The following is a 22,994-nucleotide window of genomic DNA, read 5'->3' on the forward strand; positions in this document are numbered from 1 at the left end:
GAGTGATTTCTGTTTCTTTAAGCTATTAGTAAAGCAGTAATACTCCTCTGGTTGTATGTTCATATGTTCATGGAGTAAATGATGGTCCATTTAGAGTCACACAGACCATCTGCACTTCTTATATACAGTCTGTTGAATTCAATGAAAGCAGCCTGTCCGGTCTCTCTCTCTCTCTCTCTCTCTCTCTCCCTGTCTCTTTGTCTTTCATTCTCTCTCCCTCTCACTCACCGTGTCTCTGTGTCTCCCCCTCCTCCATCCTCCAGGGTGATCAGCAGAGCTCCGGGGCTGAAGCTCGTGGTCGAGACTCTCATCACGTCCCTCAAGCCCATCGGCAACATCGTCCTCATCTGCTGCGCCTTCTTCATCATCTTCGGTATTCTCGGAGTTCAGGTAAACCGCATCAAATATGAATCACGTCTTCCCCGCCGTACAACTTGTCTTTTATTAATCAAGGGAGCCTCGAAAGCCTTTGACATGGACCTAGATGGTCCAACTATTGAACTAATACAGCGACCCCTGTGCTCACTGTGGCCCATAATAATATTTTATACACCGAAGATTAAGTGGGTCAAAACATGCGAGGCCGCAATTATTCTCTTGACTTTCAATCTAGAGCAAAAACCAAGAAATGAATCATTAAACACGGCGGAGAACACCAGATGAGGCTGTTTGCAGCCACAATGAGAGCACGTCCTCGCAGCGCTGGCTGAGAAGGCTAATTAGAGCAGAATCCAGCAGGAAGAGGAGGTGTAACGGCAACGCAGAAGACCCGAGTTTCACTTTCCACATAATCAAATAATGATTCACAACTTCATCAATCCTTTTCAGACCAAAATCAGTACCGTTCAGCCCCCTTCTCACCCCCGACCCGTCAAATACTCGCTTTAGTGTCTGCATTAGGTCGGGGTGGACGGATGAGATTGACTGTGTTGTAATTCTATTATGTTTTTCATTCTGTACACTTGACATGTATTGTACTTCTGTCCATCCTGGGAGAGGGATCCCTCCTCTGATGCTCTCCTTGAGGGTTGTTCTTTTTTTGGAGTTTTTCCCTTTTTCGATGCGAGGGTCTAAAAACAGTGGATGTCACAAGGTGTACAGATTGCAAAGCTCTCTGAGACACATTTGTGATTTTGTGACAGTTGGAAAAAGTAACGCCAGTTCATTAACAAACATAACAAACCACGATCTTTTCCCAAACCTAACCATGCAAAAGCAAAACCCATAAACCCTCAGATTCAACTCAAGTTCTGTTTGCTAATTTGGGTCGAAGATGGACGGATGTTGGAGCAGTTTTTTAAGGTTGAAGTATTTCAGACTGCCAATTATTTTTCTAAAGCCTGGAATAGAAGGCAAGCTCAGCTTTGTATGCAAGGTATGTTTTGTTTGTATCTGTAGTTTTGTTGCGTAAAACCCAACGAAGTAAATCTTTACAAATGAGTAAACCTAAGTTGGAAGCAGGCGGAAATCTCCAGTTCTGCAGAGTGAAGCCGATGCTTCACGTGTTAAAGCTGCATTCTCTCTAGTGTCCACCAGGGGGCGACTCCTCTGGTTGTATAGAAGTCTATGAGAAAATGACTCTACTTCTCTCTTGATTTATTACCTCAGTAAACATTGTAAACATGAGTTTATGGTCTCAATCTCTAGTTTCAAGTCTTCTTCAATGCAGCATGATGTTCATTTAGTAAATGATGGTCCATTTAGAGTCACACAGACCATAAAGCAGGGGATGCTTTAGGGGCGGGGCTACACAGTGATTGACAGGTCTCTACCAGAGACGTATACGGCGTCTCTACGTCACACCTCCTCAGTCCAGATGTGCTCACTTCCTGTTCACTGGTTGCAAAAAAAACCAAGATGGCGACGCCGGAATCGAGACTTCAAAACGCAGTTCACAAACCAACTGGTGACGTCACGATGACGATGTCCGCTTCTTACGTACGCTGTATATATGGAAGTCCAAAGCAGACGCTAGAGGGGAAACGTCACAGTGTGAAGCTTGGTGCCACTGACCGAGCTGTCGCTGAGCAAGAACGTGTTGTACATTTTGGGATTGATTTATGGGACTATGAGACTCAAGAACACAGAGCGCTGGCCCTAAAAGTTTTCAGATTTCAACACAGTACACAAACAAGTCCTGTGTTTGAATCAAGAGATCTTATTATAAGTAAATACATTTCAATCTCGCAGGTTATTTCATTAATCTTCAGGTTATTTCATTAATATTCCATAATTTGTGTGAGTTCATAAGTCTTACAAATGTACATCTCTATGGAAGCCCATTTTCGCCAGCAAAATAAAATAAAAAATCCACCCGAAAAAATTTAAATCCACCCAAAACAAATTATATATATATCCACCCAGAACATTTTTTACTTTTTTTTTTTTTTTTTTTACTTTTTTTTTTTTCTGGGTGGATATATATATTATTTATTTTTTGGGTGGATATTTTATTTTTATTTATTTTTTTGGGTGGATTTTTTATTTTATTTTGCTGGTGGGAATGGGCTTCCATACATCTCACTTGGTTTTCCTATTTTTTATTTCCTTTTTGCTTCTAGTTGTCAAACCCACCCTGTTCTTCCCTCCATAACTGCACATTATTATTCCTTCTGCATCTGCTGTTATGCATCGTTCCACTCAGTCCCCTCTTTGATGCGTTCAATATGATTGAGAATTAAAAACCTCTTCTCTCGGGAGAAAAAAAACAACCTGCCCTGTTGATATCAAGTGCTTCTACTCAGGCTTCATCCACTTCCAGACGCTAATTATGAAATTACTTCAAAAGCCGCATGAGAGGAGCGGGCGCACACACGAGTGTTGTCATGACTTCATCAGAAATGTTTCTGCCGTGCGCTGCCGTCTTCTCACTTCCTTCTCCGCTGTGTGTGTGTGTGTGTGTGTGTGTGTGTGTGTGTGTGTGTGTGTGTGTGTGTGTGTGTGTGTGTGTGTGTGTGTGTGCCTTCAGCTCTTCAAAGGGAAGTTCTTCTACTGCGCCGGTTTCGATGTGAAGAACATCACCAACAAGTCCGACTGTCTGGCTGCCAGCTACCGATGGGTTCACCACAAATACAACTTCGACAACCTCGGACAGGTACGAGAGAGACGAGGATGATTTCATGCAAACACAATAACGGTGCACATGAAGATGACGATTAGCACACTTTAGAGGATAGAATGTCTGCTATGCTAGTGCAAGGAGAATACTATGATATAAACCAGAAAGGCAATAACGCAACGAAGGCTTCTGAATACAGAGAACATATTTAAAGTTGTTCATTCAATGTAAAAATATATTGAATGTGGTAACAAACATCTGACATAATTATCTCCTTTAACAAAAAAAAGTATTGTGAATATATATATATATATATATATATATATATATATATATATATATATATACGTCTTCAGAACTTTAACTACTGACTGAAAACATGTTGAGTTGTTGTTGTGTTATTTTAATCAGTAATATATATATATCAGTCAGTTAAAGTTCTGAAGACTTGAAGAGTTTGAAATGAACAATGAGTCGCTTTATTAATATCATGAGTCAAAGTGAGCGAGTGATGCTGAAGATGAATGCTCAGCTACACAACTCAATCGTTTTGGGCCTTTTGGGAATTGTCTATTTGTTGTTTTTGTGGTATTGTTGCGGTGTAGGCACTCTTATAATCAGCAGCGTTAACCGGTATAGAACTGAGTCAGGTGTTGTGTATGTTGTGTGTTTGTGTGTCCTTCAGGCTCTGATGTCCCTGTTTGTGCTGGCCTCAAAAGACGGCTGGGTCAACATCATGTACCACGGGCTGGACGCGGTGGGGATCGACCAGCAGGTGATAACACACACACACACACACGTCACAGGCAAATACAACACTGGTACAAACGTGTGTACCGGTTCTTTTGCGTAACACAATCCTGTTTGCCGGTCGATGGAACCCACACACCCGGATCTCCGACCGCATCTTCCAGCTCTTTCCAGGGAATCCCACGCGTTCTTCGGCCAGATGGGAGTTTAAATCCATCCTTCTGGTCACTCCGGGATCTCCACCCAGTTGGATTGTGCCCACAACTCCTCCACAAGGAGGCTTCCTGATCAGATCGCCAAACCACCTCAACTCCCAACAGACAGATCCCCAGAGAGCTTCAGCAGAAGGCCTCGGTAGTCTTAGAGTCCTGTGCTGCAGGCCGTACACTTCAACTCTCTGAACCACAATCAGTTTTGGGGCTTTTTCTTTTCTCTTCTTTGCTTCTTTTCTCTCTGTGGTCTTGATGTTCACTGTAATATAAAAGTCCTGCTCCTCTACAGCAACAGAACCATCATGACTAGAAGCAGAGAGAACTCAAACGTGTCTTTAGTGCAGATTAACACAGTTAGAATGACGTCAATAAGAAAGAAGAAAACATTTTCTTTGATCATTTATTGGAAGACAATGGAATCTAATTATTCAACATTTTTCCAAGTTGCCACAAGTGTTACCAGTGTTGGAAGAAAGAGTCTCCACGTGCTGCGTATGTAGTGAACATTGTCTCTCCATCGTCTCTCCGCTCTGTGTAAACAGCCTGCAATTCAGTCAAAGGTTCGCACAGTTATTGTATCGTGAATGTTGGACTCACAATCACGACTTCATAGTGGCTGAAGAGCTCAGAGTGTCATGTTTTTTTACAGAATCTGTCTAAAGCAAAAGGTTGGTTTGGCGCAAGATAAGACATGTAGAAATAAATGTTTTTGATGAAATATCACATTTTTAAGCTTCGTTTTGGCTGCTTTTTCTGAACGAAGCATTCTTCACACATGATGTGTTCAAGGAATGTCGGAAAGATGAATATCTGACGATAATAGCGTTTTTACAGCTTCTGGCTGTGATAAACGGTGTAGTTACGGTGTAGTTTTAGCGATTGTTAACCATGCCGGCGGGTTTTGGGGTTCAGTGGTCATCAGCCTCAGGGCCCGGCTACACCTGCTGTAGCTTCATAGCATCATCAATTCACGTGGTTGATCACCGATACAAACACAAGAACATCACGCACACGTTCACTGATGCAAATGAGTCGGCTTCAAAGTGAACAGGCTCCCTTTAGAACTGGTTTTATTTGAAAATCTATCCGTGAATCTATTAAAGAGGGGCATTATTCTGGCTGGTTCCCCCCCGCCTCGGGGAGAAACGCGGTCCAACGTGGCTCTGAATGACTGATCCCATTTGCACTCCACCCCGCGCTTTCAACACTCCACACTCCTCCAGATTGAAAATCTGAGTCTCATCTCCAGTTTCATTGCACCTGAACTTGATTTTTTTTTGGGGGGTTTTGTAATGACTTCCTGCAATGACCCACTCATCCCGATCTGTTCCTCACATCGTCTCTCTTGTTTCTTCTGTAGCAGCTCCGGGGTTTTTGGGACTGTGCTGGCTGTGGAGTGGGTTAATTGGAAGACCGTAAGAAGCTCATGGCAGTATTCCAAATGTTCCCTCAAACACTGCGTCTTTCATTAATAACAATGATATTCAAAGGAACTTTCAACTGGTTGTGAACCAGTCTCAGTGTAGTCCTGGTCCTCTATCAGACCTCCATCAGTAAAGAGACCATCAGAGAGAAGATGGTCTGTTTCTATAGAGTTGTTCTTGATGCTCGTCATCGGAGCCACCGGGTCGGATTCTGGTGAAACCAGATGAACTCATGCAGGTTCACCAGAACCTCCTTCAGCTCAGACTCCAGCAGAGACCGGTCCACCGTAGACAGACCCAGATCCTCCAGCAGAGACCGGTCCACCGTGGACAGACCCAGATCCTCCAGCAGAGACCCGGTCCACCGTGGACAGACCCAGATCCTCCAGCAGAGACCGGTCCACCGTGGACAGACCCAGATCCGGCTTCACCTGCAGCCTTGGACCTGCAGTCGTGGCTCCGGAGGGAGGAGGAGAGCTCAGCTCCCGGCAGCAGCAGCAGCAGCAGCGTCTCCTCCTCCTCCTCCTCCTCCTCCTCCTCCTCCTCCTCCTCCTCCTCCTCCTCCTCCTCCTCCAGGAGCAGAGCTTCTCCTCTCTGGGAGTCAACACCGACACCACGCTGCTGGAGACCCAGGACGTGTTGCTGGACCCACTGGAGGGAAGGGAGGGAGGGGAGAACCAGAACCAGGACTGAGAGGAGCAGACTGTCAGACCTGCTGCAGTAACATGAGAGGTTTTCTAAAGAGAGTCTGGAGCTCAGAGACACTACAGCTTTAGTCCACAGGGACCAACAGAACCAACACAAATATAAAGTTCCTTGTAGCAGGTTTTAAATCACCTTCCGGATCCACTTTGAGGACCTTTGCTGCATATCATCACCGAAATCTGTCTTTGCTCATTTCCTGCTGTCCTGTTGATACCTTGATCTCCCTCCAGGCTCCTTCAGTGCTTCCTACCGACTCTGCCTCCTTCACCTTGTACATGTATTCTCTTTTATTTCGCTCTATTTTAAGATTACGTCAGCTTTTTCCTCTCCGTTCTTTCTTTTGCGTTCCTCTTCTCTGTCTATTATTTCATGTTCTGTCTCCTTTCTGTTCTCTTTCGCTGTTCCTGGTGATATTAACTAACCTTCTCCTCTTCCCCCTCATCGCTCTATCTTCACTTTCTTTCCTTAAAGATGTCCGCCAGTCCTCCCTTTTCCTCTCCCCTCCACCTACTTCACTGCTCTCCCAGTGGCTCCTCGTCTCATCTGTTTTTCCTCTTCCTCACCTCCAGCCGCTGACCAACAACAGTCCGTGGATGCTGCTCTACTTCATCTCCTTCCTCCTCATCGTCAGCTTCTTCGTCCTCAACATGTTCGTCGGCGTCGTGGTGGAGAACTTCCACAAGTGTCGGCAGCACCAGGAGGTGGAGGAGGCCAAGCGGCGGGAGGAGAAACGCCAGCGTCGCATGGAGAAGAAGAGGAGAAGTAAGGAACCCGGGGAGGAAAGGGGGAGAAATGAGGACGGTGTTTTTGGAGAAAACGAGGTGGGAGGGAGGAGTAGAGGCTTTGAAGTACAAGAAGGAGGGATGAAAAATACATGAAGACGAAGAGAAGGGGTTTGGAGGAATAATTGGGGTGAAATGAAAGAAAGGAGTGTAGTGTTGTGAGAGCAGGGAAGGAAAGGAGGAAGGATGGAAGGAGTCTAGGGCAATGAGGATAGACGGGAGGGAGGAGGACAGATGGACACGTTACACCTCTTTGGACGGGAAAAGGAGAGGAAGGACAGAGGAGGGAGGACACGATGATAGAGGGATGACGTCTTTTTAGAATAAAGGAAAAGAGGGGATCAATAAATGAATAGAAGAAAAGTGGATAAGAGGAAGATTAAATATGCAACTTAAAATATATTTATGAAATTAGTGAAACTTAAAAGACTCTTTCCTGAGCGTCCAAAACCTGTATTTGATATTTCACTCACATCCTCAATGATATGACTTTGAGCAGTCATTATTTCTCCTCATTTAAAACTCCTTAGCCTCCGCCTCACATTTATCAAACTGTTTTCTCTTCATATTACCTCACAGTTTTATCTCCCTCTCTGCCCTTTTTCTTCATTTTCTTTTCCCCTCGTTTTTCACCCCTCTGGCATAAATAAATCGTTAAATCAATCACACTTGCACTGCTTCCTCCTCACGCTCCCCCGGTCTCTGAACCAAATATCTATTTCTCTTTCTTTTCTATACCTCATTTCAATTTGCTCGTTCATTTTCTCACCCCTAAATTCTTTTCTTTTCTTTCTGATTTGCCTCCTCTTGCTCCTCTCCACATCTGTCCCTGTTCCATATTTTTCCTGCCTCCTTGCCGATCCAAATCCCTCCTTACCTCCCCCCCTCCCTCCCTCTTCCTATCGTCCTTGGCACCTTTTCTCTCTCCAGAGGCCCAGAAGCTGCCCTACTACGCGTCGTACGGCAGAACCCGGCTGGCCATCCACACCCTGTGCACCAGCCACTACCTGGACCTCGTCATCACCTTCATCATCTGCATCAATGTCATCACCATGTCTCTGGAGCACTACAGCCAGCCACAGGTGAGGACGCACGACCTGGAGGAGATGGAGGGATGATGGCCAGGAGGTGTGAGTGAGATGGACCCCCCCCCCCCCGATACTACTTGGTTCTAAACGAGAAGAGGTTCCAAATTAGTAAAATACCCGAAGTATCGATACATCCTGTCTCTGTCTCCTCTCAGTACAGCGTGAGACACATTGTTCAACACAATAAAACCCTCACAAGTTTATCACAACATGTGGCCAACAAGCAGAACATCAGTCTGTCTGTGGAGCAGCCGTCAGGTAACGGTAGTGATGTCATACATTAGTTACGTCGTACGTTAGTGACGTCGTACGTTAGTGAGGTCGTACGGTAGTGAGGTCGTACGGTAGTGAGGTCGTACGGTAGTGACGACTTACGGTAGTGACGACTTACGGTAGTGAGGTCGTACGGTAGTGATGTCGTACGGTAGTGATGTCGTACGGTAGTGACGACTTACGGTAGTGACGACTTACGGTAGTGACGTCGTACGGTAGTGACGTCGTACGGTAGTGATGTCGTACGGTAGTGAGGTCGTACGGTAGTGACGACTTACGGTAGTGAGGTCGTACGGTAGTGATGTCGTACGGTAGTGAGGTCGTACGGTAGTGACGACTTACGGTAGTGACGACTTACGGTAGTGACGACTTACGGTAGTGATGTCGTACGGTAGTGACGACTTACGGTAGTGAGGTCGTACGGTAGTGATGTCGTACGGTAGTGAGGTCGTACGGTAGTGACGACTTACGGTAGTGAGGTCGTACGGTAGTGATGTCGTACGGTAGTGAGGTCGTACGGTAGTGACGACTTACGGTAGTGACGACTTACGGTAGTGACGACTTACGGTAGTGACGACTTACGGTAGTGATGTCGTACGGTAGTGATGTCGTACGTTAGTGACGTCGTACGGTAGTGATGTCGTACGGTAGTGACGACATACGGTAGTGACGTCGTTCGGTAGTGAGGTCGTACGGTAGTGACGACTTACGGTAGTGACGTCGTACGGTAGTGACGTCGTACGTTAATGATGTCATATGTTAGTGATGTCATACGGAGTTTGATCACAAGAACAGGATCATCAATAGAACATAATCACTGAGATCATTGTTTAGCTGAGAATGATTCTAAAGGTTTTAGAACTTCTAGTGTTGCTGCTTCAGAAAGAATATTTGTTTATATACAAGAATTATAAATCATGTTGATTCTTTTCCTAATTGTCTTTTTTTTCTCACAATATAATCAAAAGGAGCCGATACGAGTATTGATAAGGAACCGAACAGATAAGCAGTATCGATACGAGTACTAAATATGGATACAATCCTCACGATACCCGTCCCTACAGACCTGTTTAAGGGGTTCTGAGTGGGTGCTGGTGCACCATCTGGGAAGGTTTAGTTTTTTTGTGTTTTTTGAAGTGGGCACTCCCAGAGGCAGGCTGCCAACCTGCTGCTCTGAATCAGCAGCATCATCCGCCAGCAGCCAAAGCATTTATCTGGAATACAAACATTCGGGCAGATTTGGGGTATTAGTTACGTAAAGTGTTTGTCAGAGGCAGAGATGCTTTAGAGCATGAATTCAGTCTGAGGTTCATCCCACTGAACACATTCTGGATATGATTGCAAGACAAGATTTTGGTATCGGAAGCGTTTTTTTGTTGGACCAAGTTGTCTCGACCAATCATGTTTGAGTGGAGCTTTGGTTGCAAGCAAAAGTCTGAACGCATTGATCCAAACCACAGACTTTATATAAGACGTGGACGTAGTCATCGTGACGTCACCCATTGCTTTGTGGACTGATGTTTTGAAGCCTCCACAATTTTGCTGCCGCCATCTCGGCTATTTTGCAACCAGTGAACAGGAAGTGAGCATATCTGGACTGAGGAGGAGTGACGTAGAGACGCCGTACACGTCTCTGGTAGAGACCTGTCAATCACCGTGTAGCCCCGCCCCTAAAGCATCCCCTGCTTTATGGTCTGTTTGACTCTAAATGGACCATCATGTACTAAATGAACATCATGCTGTATTGAAGAAGACTTGAAACTAGAGATTGAGACCATAAACTCATGTTTACAATGTTTACTGAGGTAATAAATCAAGAGAGAAGTAGAGTCATTTTCTCATAGACTTCTATACAACCAGAGGAGTCGCCCCCTGGTGGACACTAGAGAGAATGCAGCTTTAAGACACTTCGCTTCACTCGGACGAAACGCAATCAGAAAACCGATTGCTTTATATTCGCTCAAAGATCTACTTGTGAAACGATCCGGCCGGAGAGGTGACATCCCTCAACTCCATTCTCACGCCTCAGGCTGCTAAGTTATTTTGGCTACGGGCTACTAAAGCTGATAGAACACAACTCCTGAGTGAACTATACGCATTTCATCTTCAATCTTCATTCTGAAGATGACAGCACGCTCATTGTTTCCTTCTTGAATTCCGCTCCAAGGCCTCACATTGAGCTCCGGGGCCTGTGGGCTCATACGGGCTACATGTGTGGGTTTTCTGGAGGCTGCTGGGCGTCGATGTTGAACTGAAAACCTTCCTGATCTTGAATCTGCTGCAGGTATTTACATAATATAGCAGCTTATGTGGCCCGCTGCACTGAAGAGCTCATTATGTTCAGTTAGCTCAAGTGTATGTTAGTAAACCTAAAACACTATATTTGTCTCCAGAGCAACTCTCCATGTCTCCCCCTGCAGTCATAAATATTTCCCCCCACTTCATTATTATAGATCCGCGCTGCGCTGCACTTCATACATGAGAGACAAACTTCCTAAAGTTGCAGTCTACCTCGTTTGGCTGCCGAGGTTAAAGGAATCTATTAACAGAGCCAGGCATAAGGAACAACATGAGTCTTTTTATTGAGAATAAAGACAAAACGACGAGAATAAATAATAACTTTGAATCATTCTCAAAAGTCTGACATTTATTAAAATAAATAAAAACTCTTTCTCCTTCAATTAATCTTTTCTAATTTCTGGCATTAATACTGAAGTTTCGACCTCATCCTCAACAATTTAAATTTATTCTGGAAACGCAAAATAAATTCAAAGTAAACCTTTCCTTAAACTCCTCCTGCTCTCCTCATCTTTAGCTGGTAGGTCATCAATGTTTTAAAAGATCTGATTCTAAACAGCCATACCACACCAGTAACAACTTCTCTTGAGTAGTTTCTCCTTCATGTCTAACTAATCTAATGTGTGGGTTTGTGTGACTCATTCATGCTGGTGTGGTCAAATAAAACGATGCTGTTCCTCCTCAGAGTCTGACATCATTGAGTCGTCCGTCTCGTCTATTAATAAACGATTCGCTGGCGAGATGCCGTCCTCACATCGACGGAACAGATTCTCTGAACAACAACCGTCGTCTTGTTGTGTTAGTTTCTCTTCTTCTTCTTCTTTCATTCACGTGACCAAAGCTACACCGTTTACGGTTTATTACCGTGAACAAAGACGAGGTTATGCTCATGAATAACGAATAATTTCATCATTCAGAGACGGAGACGGAACAGACGTCTCTTAATCTCTCTTTGTTCTAACCTCTGGGCCTCTTTAACCCCTGTGTGTCTCTCTCTCTCTCTCTCTCTCTCTCTCTCTGTCTCATATTCTCTCTCTCTCTCTCTCATTCTGTTTCTCTCTCTGTCTCTCTCTCTCTCTCTGTCTCTGTCTCTGTCTCTCTCTCTCTCTCTCTCTCTCTCTCTCTCTCTCTCTCTCTCTCTCTCTCTCTCTCTCTCTCTCTCTCTCTCTTTCAGTCTCTGGAGACGACTCTGAAGTACTGCAACTACTTCTTCACCTCCACCTTTGTGATCGAGACCTCTCTGAAGCTGGTGGCCTTTGGTTTCAGACGCTTCTTCAAGGACAGGTATGAAAGGGGGTCGCTGTGTATGTTGTGTTTACCGTCTCTACACCGATGGGGTCTGGGGGCCTACTGGGGGTCTGGGGGCCCTTGAGGGAGTTCTAGGTGGTCCCCAGAGTGAGAGTGACTATTCTGATCGTAGGTTTCAATCCTGATGGAGGACCCTGAAGGGAAGTCTTATCGACACTGCTGCTGCTGCTGCTGCTGCTGGACAGCAGAACCAGAGCGATCCTGCACACTTAACCATGTAGCATGAAGTGAAACTAGAACAAACAGACGACACCAACATTTTAAACCATTATTCGATGACCTCGCTTCAAATGTTGGACTTTTCGTTTTAAAACAAAACTCCTATAAACAGTTTTTTACTGTGTTTTTGACTGAATCAATGATTCCCACTGAGGCTGTGCAGAAACTCTTCTGAACATGAATAGATTTCAATAACTTAACAATCGAGCGACGTCCTCTCTCTCCGCCGAGTGTTCAGGCTGGAGGAGCAGCTGCGATAATATTTAAGATTTTCTACTGTGAAGATTTTATTATTGCAGCTTCGGATCCATTTTTAGAGTGGTGGGTGTTGCTGGTGGAAATTGCTTTTTCCGCAGCGCTATTTGAATGCTTTTTGACCGTCTCACTGTTTCTGTCTCTTCCTCTTTTTGTAAGCAAACACATTTTTAGTCTTATTATTCCGTCTGTAGCTCATTGTTAATGTCTCGCTCCGTTTACAGACTGAGGGCTCGGCTCCTGTGTCAGCTCTGCTGCTCTGGAACTGAGATGTTATCTAGAAACGAGACACTTTGTCTGAGCGGGAACAAACCGCAGCCAGCAGTGAGATCAAATTAAAAAATGCCTGTGACCAGTTATAAGAGTACGGCGTCCAGACAGAAGAACCATCAACTAGAAAACAAACAGTTCACAGGGAAACTAGAGGACACGTAGGAAAAAAGGACCATTTTTAATATTAAGTGTGAAAAATATCAAATAAAGATTTCAGTCATAGCACCAACTCCTCTCGACATTCCTTCACACTCTCTCACCTTTTTGATACGTCATAAATAATTCATTTCTTGCATACAAAGAGTGTGTTTTAGTGTCTTGTCAGGGTGAATATATTAATAAATAAAAATAGTAAGGTATTCGAGATTTGATGCGCTTGTTCTAGACGCTTAAAGGAGCCGTGTGTAGATTTAGTGACATCTAGTGGTGCGTTTGCAGATTGCAACGAACTGAATACCGCCTCCGCTCCCCCTTCCCCCTCCAAGCAACGCCGCAGAACTACGGTGGAGCATCTCTCTCTCGAGTCACTGTTTAGTTTGTCCGTTCTGGGCTACTGTAGAAACATGGCGATGCAACGAGGAGGACTCAGTGAAGAGGATCTGCTCCCTGTGTAGATTTAGGAGGTTAGGAAGCTAACGAACAAACACGATTGATATTTTCAAGTTTGTGTGATATCTTAGGAAAAGTTACTCCTCATTTTTCGTGCGTTTTCCCTGCAAAAGTCAAGCAAAACAGTCTCAATTTCCACTCGTTACATGAATACAGTCTTTAAAATATACTTCCATCTTAACAGGAAACAACTTAATTATGTTTAGGCAACAAAGCTATCTGGTCAGGTTTAGGAAACGATCGTAGTTTGGGTTGATTAAGTGACTTACATCAGAATTGATTTTTGTGGGAGATCTCCTAACTTACAGCGCTTTGTTTTTGTAAGTTCAGCTACGAAACGCTGTCTGAGAACAGAGTGAAGACATTGTTATAAATATGATATAACTGTTTCTACTAAGAGACCTCCCTGAATCCCACACACTGGTCTGTTAAATGTCGGATAGAATTCGGGATTTGCTGCGTCCAACCGCTAATTCAAAGGAACTTTACTAAAAAACCAACCTCATAACACACTTTAATGTAGCGTCAGTGGAGCAGAGAGCGTGTTGGTTGTTCCTGACCGGGCTGTGTGTGTGTGTGTGTGTGTGTGTGTGTGTGTGTGTGTGTGTGTGTGTGTGTGTGTGTGTGTGTGTGTGTGTGTGTGTGTGTGTGTGTGTGTGTGTGTGTGTGTGTGTGTGTGTGTGTGTATGAGTCATGTACTGGTTGCAGCATCAACAGCCAAGAACACAGTCAAACCGTTTTAACAAGCAGCCTGTGGAGTCACGATGACAAACAAACACAGGAAGTGATGCAGGTTTGCAGGTGTTCTTCTGGTTTTCACACACTTATTCATGATGACAGCCGGCCTCAGGTAAACGCCGGCCGATTCTTCTGCCAAGTCAGTCGAGGGAGAATTGTGCAAATTATGCATAAAATTGAAGAGCATTAATATTCATTGGAAGATTTAACACAACACAGACCCTGATGTGTGCAGCCATGAACCGCATACAGAGCTAAGACTCCAAATCCATCAATCCCTGTTCTCCTGTTCATGGCTTACCTTCACTTCAGACCAGTTCTACAGATTATGGTAGATTGAAAAATCATTGTGTGTGTGTGTGTGTGTGTGTGTGTGTGTGTAGGTGGAACCAGTTGGACCTGGCCATTGTTCTGCTGTCAGTGATGGGCATCACGCTCGAGGAGATTGAGATCAACGCCTCCCTCCCCATCAACCCCACCATCATCAGGATCATGAGGGTGCTCCGGATAGCACGAGGTACACACACACACACACACACACACACACACACACACACACACACACACACACACACACACACACACACTCTCAAAGACACAGTTTAAACACAAACATGGTGTGCGCCCGCATGTTCTCCCATCGTGTTTTCTGAAATGAGCGCCGTCAGGACGGAAGCTGGTTTAAGTTAGAGACGTATCTTTGGTTTCATTATATTCGTCTAAAATGTATATTTTTGCATCTTTGAGTGCATCACTTTATCTTTTATTTTTTTTAAAAGATCAACACTGAATGGAAAAAAATGGCAAATTTAAAGCATTTGGAGTTATTTGGTGTGAAGATTTGTTTTTTGCATTTACCAGAATTCACTGCTGGAACAAATAAGATTTGGCTCAATAAAAAATCTCAATATGCAATAAAAGTCAAATTCTGAAGAGACAAAAACACTTGACCTTTGACATTCAGCATCAAACACACAAAGTGAAACTATCTCAGTTGCATAACTTGTTCTTTTATGTTGAGTCTGTGAGCTCATTCCAGCTGATTTTAGGACGGAGCACCTCTTTATCTCACATACGTGTGTCCCTGTTCTCCCTGAATAAAGCTGAGGATGATATTCTTATATCTCAATCTTTCAGTCGCTCTCCCTTTTTCATCCTGATCTTATTATTCAGAGGAACTTAAAGCTCTCTGGGCTGCAGCGATTCTTCTCTACTTCACACCGAGGAGGATAACGGCTAATTACATCACTCTCACTTAATCCTCGCCCTCTCGCCGTCGCCCTCTGCCCTCCTTAACGCTGCCCGGGGACCGCTGAGTGCACCCACGGGTGACGTGCTAATCAAACACTGGGTGATTAACAGTCGAGCGGGGTATCAGATGATGTCTGTGAAGGGCGACTGGTGACTTTTATTCTTCCGCTTCTACGTGTTTCATTTGTGTTTCTCCATCGTTGACTTCTTCAACGTATAGCTGAAGGACGGACTCGACGTCCCGGCTTCAGCCTTCATGAGCTTCAGCCGCTCAGCGTCGTCCTTCAACCAGAGGTGCAGGCGGCAGCTTCCATGGTAGCTCTGCCATCAGTGAATGAATGGCTGTGAATGAGTGAATGATGAATGTGTTAGAGCGCTTTGAGTGGTCGGAAGACGAGAAAGGTGCTACAAGTACAGTCAGCTTACCATTTGTTGTTGTTTTTGCATAAATAACACAAAACTTGAAGAAAACATGTAAAGAAAATTGACGGTTTAGTAAAACATTTGTTATGTTATTTAGTTATTTAGGTTATGTATTCAACATTAAACATCTGAATATAACGTTGAAGTTATAGTCAACACAGGACATAAACAGCAGTCTGCTCGGTTGATCCATCCTTCCACCCCTACCTTTGAAAACCAAATTAAACAATAAAACTTATTTTAGGCAAACGAAATGTTAAAATCAACTTTCCTGAAGAGGAAACACAGTGTGGAAAGGGTTAAATTTATAAGACGAAAACACGGATAACCCGCAGACCGGACAACGCTGTGTAGCGACCTGTCAATCACCGTGTAGCCCCGCCCCTAAAGCATCCCCTGCTTTATGGTCTGTTTGACTCTAAATGGACCATCATTTACTAAATGAACATCATGCTGTATTGAAGAAGACTTGAAACTAGAGATTGAGACCATAAACTCATGTTTACAATGTTTACTGAGGTAATAAATCAAGAGAGAAGTAGAGTCATTTTCTCATAGACTTCTATACAACCAGAGGAGTCGCCCCCTGGTGGACACTAGAGAGAATGCAGCTTTAAGACACTTCCAAAAAACATTAATTTTCTGTTTCTAACTGAAGCTGTTTGGAGTTGGAGCTGGAGTTTGGAGCGAACAGATGATGTACTACAACATCCACAATCATCTTCTCTCTCCCACACACACACACACACACACACACACACACACACACACACACATCTATAACTACCACCAACCATCTTGACAAAAGTCCGTCTCTCAGGAGGCTTTGTTGTGTGGACGTGGTCTTTTTCTCTCTGCTACCGGCCGCGTCCTCGACCAAGTTTCCTCCAGAAATTGGACCGCTGGGTATTGTGTCGGGTCCCTGATGGAGAGCGGTGAACCCGTCGCATCTATCGATCGTTTGAGTCTCCTCTCCTCTCAGATCAGACCTCCGTGGTGTCTTTTGTCTTCCTGTCCCTTTGTTTCACTTTCACTCACTCGTTGCTGTTGTGGTCTCTCTCCTAGTGTTGAAGTTGTTGAAAATGGCCACCGGGATGAGAGCTCTGCTGGACACCGTGGTCCAGGCTCTGCCTCAGGTATGTGTCCTCACACACACACACACACACACACACACACACACACACACACACACACACACACACACACACACACACACACACACAGTGAGACAAACGTCTGTCCCTCAGCTTATCACAAGGACACCAGGAGTTAATTAACACGAGTAGAATGATTAAAGGATCGGCATCGATTAAGAAGCTCCCTGAGAACTGTGACTTTCAGGAAGTTTGAGCCTCCAGTGTTCGGACACCTTGTTAGCGTTCAACAGGTTCCTCTCACCAACTCAGGAACTATGAAGACCTCTGTGGCATTCTTTGAACTTGTTTTATTCCCACCGCTGCTAATGAGACAAGAGCAGCTCTAAAGTTCTGCTCCTTTGGTTCACGACAGGACTTTTTCCTCAGCTTACCATTTATCAAAGTTTCTTGCTTGTCCTGGAATTTGTGGACTTTCAGCCAGAAAACTACCTTTATTCATGCAACTGAGTTTCCACCTATAGGGTTCCTGTTGGGTGAAATGTAAAGTGTTGAAAAATCGTGGAGCAATCATGAAACTATGAACCTCTGCAGATATATATACATATACACGTATATATATACGGTATGTGTGTATATTCTGCATAGAACAAATAAGTAAGTGAAGTGGTTCCTCTCTTTTCCCTTTCCTATCATTATGAAGCTCTAAATCTGTATTTCTTTTGTTTCGTTAAGTAAGAATCCAGAGGAGAACTCCTGGATCTGGACTGACCACTCTCTTTTTAAAACAGCTCTTTATTAAAGAGTGAGTCTGTGTGCAGACAGAACTTTCTGTTTTTGTACTGTGAGCTTCCCGTTTTTGGTTGGTTTTGCTTTGTACTCATATTTATTATGAATGATAAGAAAACTTTCAAACTGTGTAAGATGTTTACCCAGCGTCACTGGAACCTTTCTACGTGTTGTATTTATACACAGCAGGAGGATCCTCTTTCTCCACAGATGTTGCCGTTGGATATTGTTCTTTCACTGGAGTGTGTGTGTGTGTGTGTGTGTGTGTGTGTGTGTGTGTGTGTGTGTGTGTGTGTGTGTGTGTGTGTGATGACCCTCAGTGCGTCGGCGTGAAAACAGAAAGATTCATCGCACCGTGACGCAGATAGCTGACTCACGGCTTCATTAGTAACACAGAAACATAGTTATTCAGTAAACAGTAAGGAAACCAGAAGGTCTAACGACCGAAGTCCGCTCTAACCGCGTTCCTCTCGAGCTTCTGCTGCCTGGTTGCTGGCTCTAATGCTTCCCACAGCATCCAGCGAATCTGTTTCTTACAACCACAGCGTCCGTATCCCCGTGGTGAGCTTCCTCTCTCTGCTGGAGGGATCTAAAGACATCAGATGAAGCTTACATTACAAACTACAAGCCGCCTCGGGCCAAGTCGTTGCTTTTAATATCCGCCAGGAATCATCGACGCGCACAACTGGGGAGAGAACAGGAAGCGTTTCCTCGGGCTTCGCCTCGCCCCGTCCCTCATTATGTCTTCTCTTCCTCCCGTGCCCACCTCTACTCCAACACACGCTATGTGTCTTATTCGGTGCTGATCCACCCTGTTTATTTGCTTATATAATAGAATTCTACAGGCGTGTGTACACAAGCACCTCATTGCCTTCCCTGTGAGGTGTGAGCTAATGGCATTCTGCTTAGTGCCTGCTGTTGCACCCCAGGGAGTCATTTACACATTTGCATTGCATACGTATCACTATCTGGGAGAACGTTTCCTTTGCACGGATGGATTCATGCCTGTTAAGAAGTCGGCGAGTCATTTTTTTTTGTAATGGAGTGATTTTCCTCGATTGGAGGCAGCGAGGGCTTTTTGTCGGTGTTGCTTACGTTGCGTGTTTGTGTGTTAACCTTCGGTTCTGCAACTATTTCTGATTCGATGAAATGTCTGCAGGATCCGGAATGTGCCTGTTGAGTTTCATGACCTTTAAGCCCATAAAAAAAGCATTGAAACCCCAGCGCAGCATTTAAAAAATGCATGAGCAACTCAAAATAAGCCTGTTTTCATATTTAGCGGAAAGCTGAGGCCTTCTGCAGCTTTACTGGTGTCATTTGTAACATCTTCAATGAAACCTGCCTTTTCTCAGCTATTAATACATTATATTAACATCTTGAAAAGAAGATGAATGGGGAAAATACTGGAATCTGTTAATAACAAAAGATGATTGGAGTGTGTTGGTTTTTGTATCTGAATATTAGAAGTAAATCTTTTATACTCAATTATACCACAAAATTCCATGCAGGGTTAAAATACCGGTCATGTTCTTCGTCAGATAACGTTAATTAAACGAAAGTGTGTAATGTTGCACAAAGGTTGACTGTCTAACTGACGCTAACAGAGGGTACAGATGCAGGAATGAGTTAACCACTGAACCAGTATATCTACACACCCACAGCACCTCACTGTAGAACTAGAAGAACACCTGACGAGTAGAAACGTGTGACTTAGAACCAATAACAAGGAGTTACTTCCACTGATGTGTTTTCTGTGTGTGTGACAGGTGGGAAACCTCGGTCTGCTCTTCATGTTGCTGTTTTTCATCTACGCAGCTCTGGGAGTGGAGCTGTTTGGAGAGCTGGGTGAGTCACATCATCTCTATGTGTGTGATCCACGTGGTCATGAGCGAGGATCGCTGACGCAGTACGGAGAGCGATAAGGTCTGCGTAGGGTGTCGGTTGGGGGAGAAGATTGACTTATTTGTCACGTAACTTTCATACCTAAGTTCCACTTCCGTAGTTATTTTAACCCAGACCATGATATTCTCCTAAACCTAACCGAGTCTTTTTGTTTCCTAAACATCGCAGGGGTTTGCTACCGGCGCTGCGACGGCTCTTGTTGCCGGACATTCGTAGGAGAATGCAGAATAACTTACGGCTCATCGGCGTTGTTTGTTCAGTAGCCAAACAGGGCTACAGGGCCACACACTGCTGTGTCTAAATCGAAAATGATCTTTACAATTTGTTTTCAACTGATCAAATAATGGAAAGTTTTGTTAAAAAAAGAAATATCCACTGCCACGATGTTTCTTTGGACAATGTTTGGAAATGTTAACCGCGTGTTCTTCGTGACTAAGCCTCTTCACAAGATTTCCAATCATGTCGAGAGATTTCTTTAAATCGTACATCCTGGACTAAACCTGCTGTGAGGCAAACAGATGCAATGGAGCTTAAGAATAGCTCCATCTTTAGAATAGCTCCATCCAAGTCTCTGCTGCAAGTGGAAATGAAGAAAATGACCTGAAGTCAAAATCAGCCAACGTGAAATTACAATCAATCAACCAAAGAATTTAAGTAGTTGTGCTCAGTGTGCTTGCTCGAGGTTACAAGCACTTGATTTACGTTTGTTTTCATTCCTAAAACCCTGAACCCTGACTGGATGACAGCTTCCAAAAATCCTCTTCAACCTACCGTCCAATGACAAACGGACAATGTGACTTTTGCCCATTTTGAGTCCTATGCACACATAACGTTTGCACGACTAAAGGCTCCACAGTGTGTGCAGTCCTTTGTTCTTCTATGTGTTTGTGAGCAGATACAAACACCAAAACACAACACAGCAAACCTTTTTGTTACCAGAGAAACTAATTCACAGGTGTGATTTTTCAGAAAGGTTTCATATCATTTCCGACGTGACCCAATGTTTCCTCTCCTTCCCTCCTCTCCTTCCCTCCTCTCCTTCCTCTCATCCTGTCTTCTCTTAGTGTGTAACGCTGACTACCCCTGTGAAGGGATGAGCCGACACGCCACCTTTGAAAACTTTGGCATGGCCTTCCTCACACTCTTCCAGGTTTCCACCGGCGACAACTGGAACGGCATCATGAAGGTACTTCAGTCTACTGCTCACTGTTGAGTGAGTCAGCGACGTCACATTAGTAAAAAATCACTCAACTGTTGGTTCCACGCGGACGCCGGTCCCCCCGAGTACAGGTCCTGTTTGTTTGACCCGACCACGACGAGCGGACCTTCTCGCTCTTTATCGCATGACGCTGATGGGCTCACATTGGCGTTAGTTAAAAGCCCACCGCGTCTCTTCCAGGGCGCTAACGGGCGCCTATAGTGCTGCTACCGTTTGCCACCAAAACACACGAGAGAAGTGACACAGGAAATGCATTTATTCCCTTGGTAGAGACGCCATGATGAACGCGCTCCAAGTCCTTCGTGCGTTGATTTCCAGAAATAAAACAAAGAAAAAAAAGCAAAGAGGGGTCGGGATGTTGTCTTCACCAAACAGCCTGTTTCCACACGCTTTTACTATTAAACTATTCTCAACAACAACTTTGGTCCGTGTTTGGTCCTCCTGCTACGCCCTCCCACAAGTTAACCCCTCAAAATCCCTCCTGAGCGGTCACTGGTTGCTCCCCAACGGGCTCCCTGAAAGTTCCATAAATGTGACTGGAATTCAGGGCTGAAGTTTGGTGTGGATGAGGCGTGATTGGTTTTCACTCTCCTCACCGTCACCTCATCTCCTGCTGTAGAGAAACACCAATGTTCTTAGATGAGGGTCAAACAGAAAGGGAGCTATCTGTAAAAGCATATATTTTCCAATTTTTTTAAGCTGCCCAAACCTATTTGACACCAATCTCAGCCCAGGCAGGAGCAGAGCGATAATTAAAGGTCTGTAGTTCAGACCTCAGTACCGGAGGGTATTTAGAGGATTGGTGAGCGTGTCCTTGAGCGTGTGGAGAAAAGAATACGTGCACTCAACAAAAACCTTCCAAGGACGAATAAAGAGTTGAAAATGTGATCGCCCCTCTTCATTTACTCATCCGTCACCTCAATCAAGTCTCGCTCTCTAATCACGCCCGAGCACCTTTGAGCTCTTAAGTTGCTATCGCAGCTCGTATCCGTGAGAAAGTTAATCGGCGCTGTGAGAAAGTGACTGACTGAAAAAACGTGTCGTGAAGTTTCAACGAGCGGGATTGTGAATGTTTGACAGCATCTCCTGATCGCTTCCACGGCCTCTTTTATTGAACATAAAGGCTTTACTCATCAGATTCCTAAAATAACATTCAGTAAGGAACTCTACTTGTTCTCTGAATGGAGGGAGTCATAATCACTGCTTCATTAGAATCGTTTGGAAACAATAAGATTCATTCATTGTGAAATCAACGGGAGGTTTTACTGTCTTTTACTCTTATTTTACGTAATGAGACCTTTGACCGTCCCAGTTGGACCGGTACAAGTGTGAATAACAAAAGAAACGATGGCTGAATTCCTTTTCGCTGCTTCTGTTTCGGGGTTCTGGTGTTGCGCTAGCTGAATATAACTGAGCCCTCACAACTGTTTTAAGACAAACCTGTAAACGTTCTACTAAGACGAGTCAGAATGTGTGGCGACCACGAGGCTCCTGTAGCCTGAACATCCTTTAAATCGGAACAAACGACCAATCAGACGAAGTCTTTGCTTCTCTTGTTGGTTGTTTTGAGTCGACTCTTTGCGTCTTTGTGTCTCTTTGCAGCTGTTTAGCATTTTCTTTGTAGTTGTTTTATGTTTCTCTTCCTAGTTGGTACCTAACTCTCTGTACTTTTTCTTCTTTTTACTTCTCCTTTCTGTTCTACTTACTGAAATCTTACTTTTCTTCCCCTTTTGTTCACCCACCGTTCCCTCCTGTCTCACCCATAAACTCTCCCACCGCCCACCAGGACACCCTGAGGGAGTGCCCGCCGGGTCATCCGGCCACCGACTACGGCTGCCACGCCGGACTGCAGTTCATCTCCCCGATGTACTTCGTGTCCTTCGTGCTCACGGCTCAGTTCGTGCTGATCAACGTGGTGGTCGCCGTGCTCATGAAGCACCTGGACGACTCCAACAAGGAGGCGCAGGAGGACGCCGAGATGGACGCCGAGATCGAGCTGGAGCTGGCTCAGGGGGGCCTCTGCTGCATGATGGGGGGCATCGGGGCCGTCGCCGGGGCCGCGGGTGGCGCCGCCGCGAGCGGGTCCGGCGGCACGGGCGGAGCAGCGTCCGGCGGTGCCGTTACAGCGGGGACGACCGGGGGTCCGAGTGGCGGGGTGATGGCGCCGCTACGAGATAGAGGAGGAAGAGGAGGAGGAGGAGGAAGAGGAGGAGGCGGAGCGGCTCACGATGAACACACCCACCACCGATGTCGGCTCTACTCTCCTGCTCAGGTGAGCGGACTCACCTCCTCTTTTAAGGAAGCGGCGTTCAACAGGTTAAAGC

The 22,994-nt window shown here is 44.9% G+C and overlaps 1 protein-coding gene across 1 annotated transcript in view; it reads left to right on the forward strand.

Annotated features, from left to right (window-relative positions):
- Positions 1-22,994, forward strand: part of LOC306696211 (voltage-dependent T-type calcium channel subunit alpha-1I-like) — a gene marked incomplete at both ends in the record, with an annotated part of 137,186 nt that overhangs the window by 96,690 nt on the left and 17,502 nt on the right. The window contains 11 exons of the mRNA XM_079159764.1: positions 264-390; positions 2,969-3,094; positions 3,744-3,833; positions 6,719-6,911; positions 7,862-8,013; positions 11,765-11,874; positions 14,376-14,509; positions 16,732-16,802; positions 19,316-19,394; positions 20,516-20,637; positions 22,457-22,942. Coding sequence (XP_079015890.1) covers positions 264-390; positions 2,969-3,094; positions 3,744-3,833; positions 6,719-6,911; positions 7,862-8,013; positions 11,765-11,874; positions 14,376-14,509; positions 16,732-16,802; positions 19,316-19,394; positions 20,516-20,637; positions 22,457-22,942 — 1,690 coding nt within the window. The remainder of the gene's footprint in view (positions 1-263; positions 391-2,968; positions 3,095-3,743; positions 3,834-6,718; positions 6,912-7,861; positions 8,014-11,764; positions 11,875-14,375; positions 14,510-16,731; positions 16,803-19,315; positions 19,395-20,515; positions 20,638-22,456; positions 22,943-22,994) is intronic.

The sequence above is a fragment of the Pholis gunnellus genome (assembly GCF_910591455.1).
Source record: "Pholis gunnellus genome assembly, chromosome: 5".
NCBI lineage: Eukaryota > Metazoa > Chordata > Actinopteri > Perciformes > Pholidae > Pholis > Pholis gunnellus.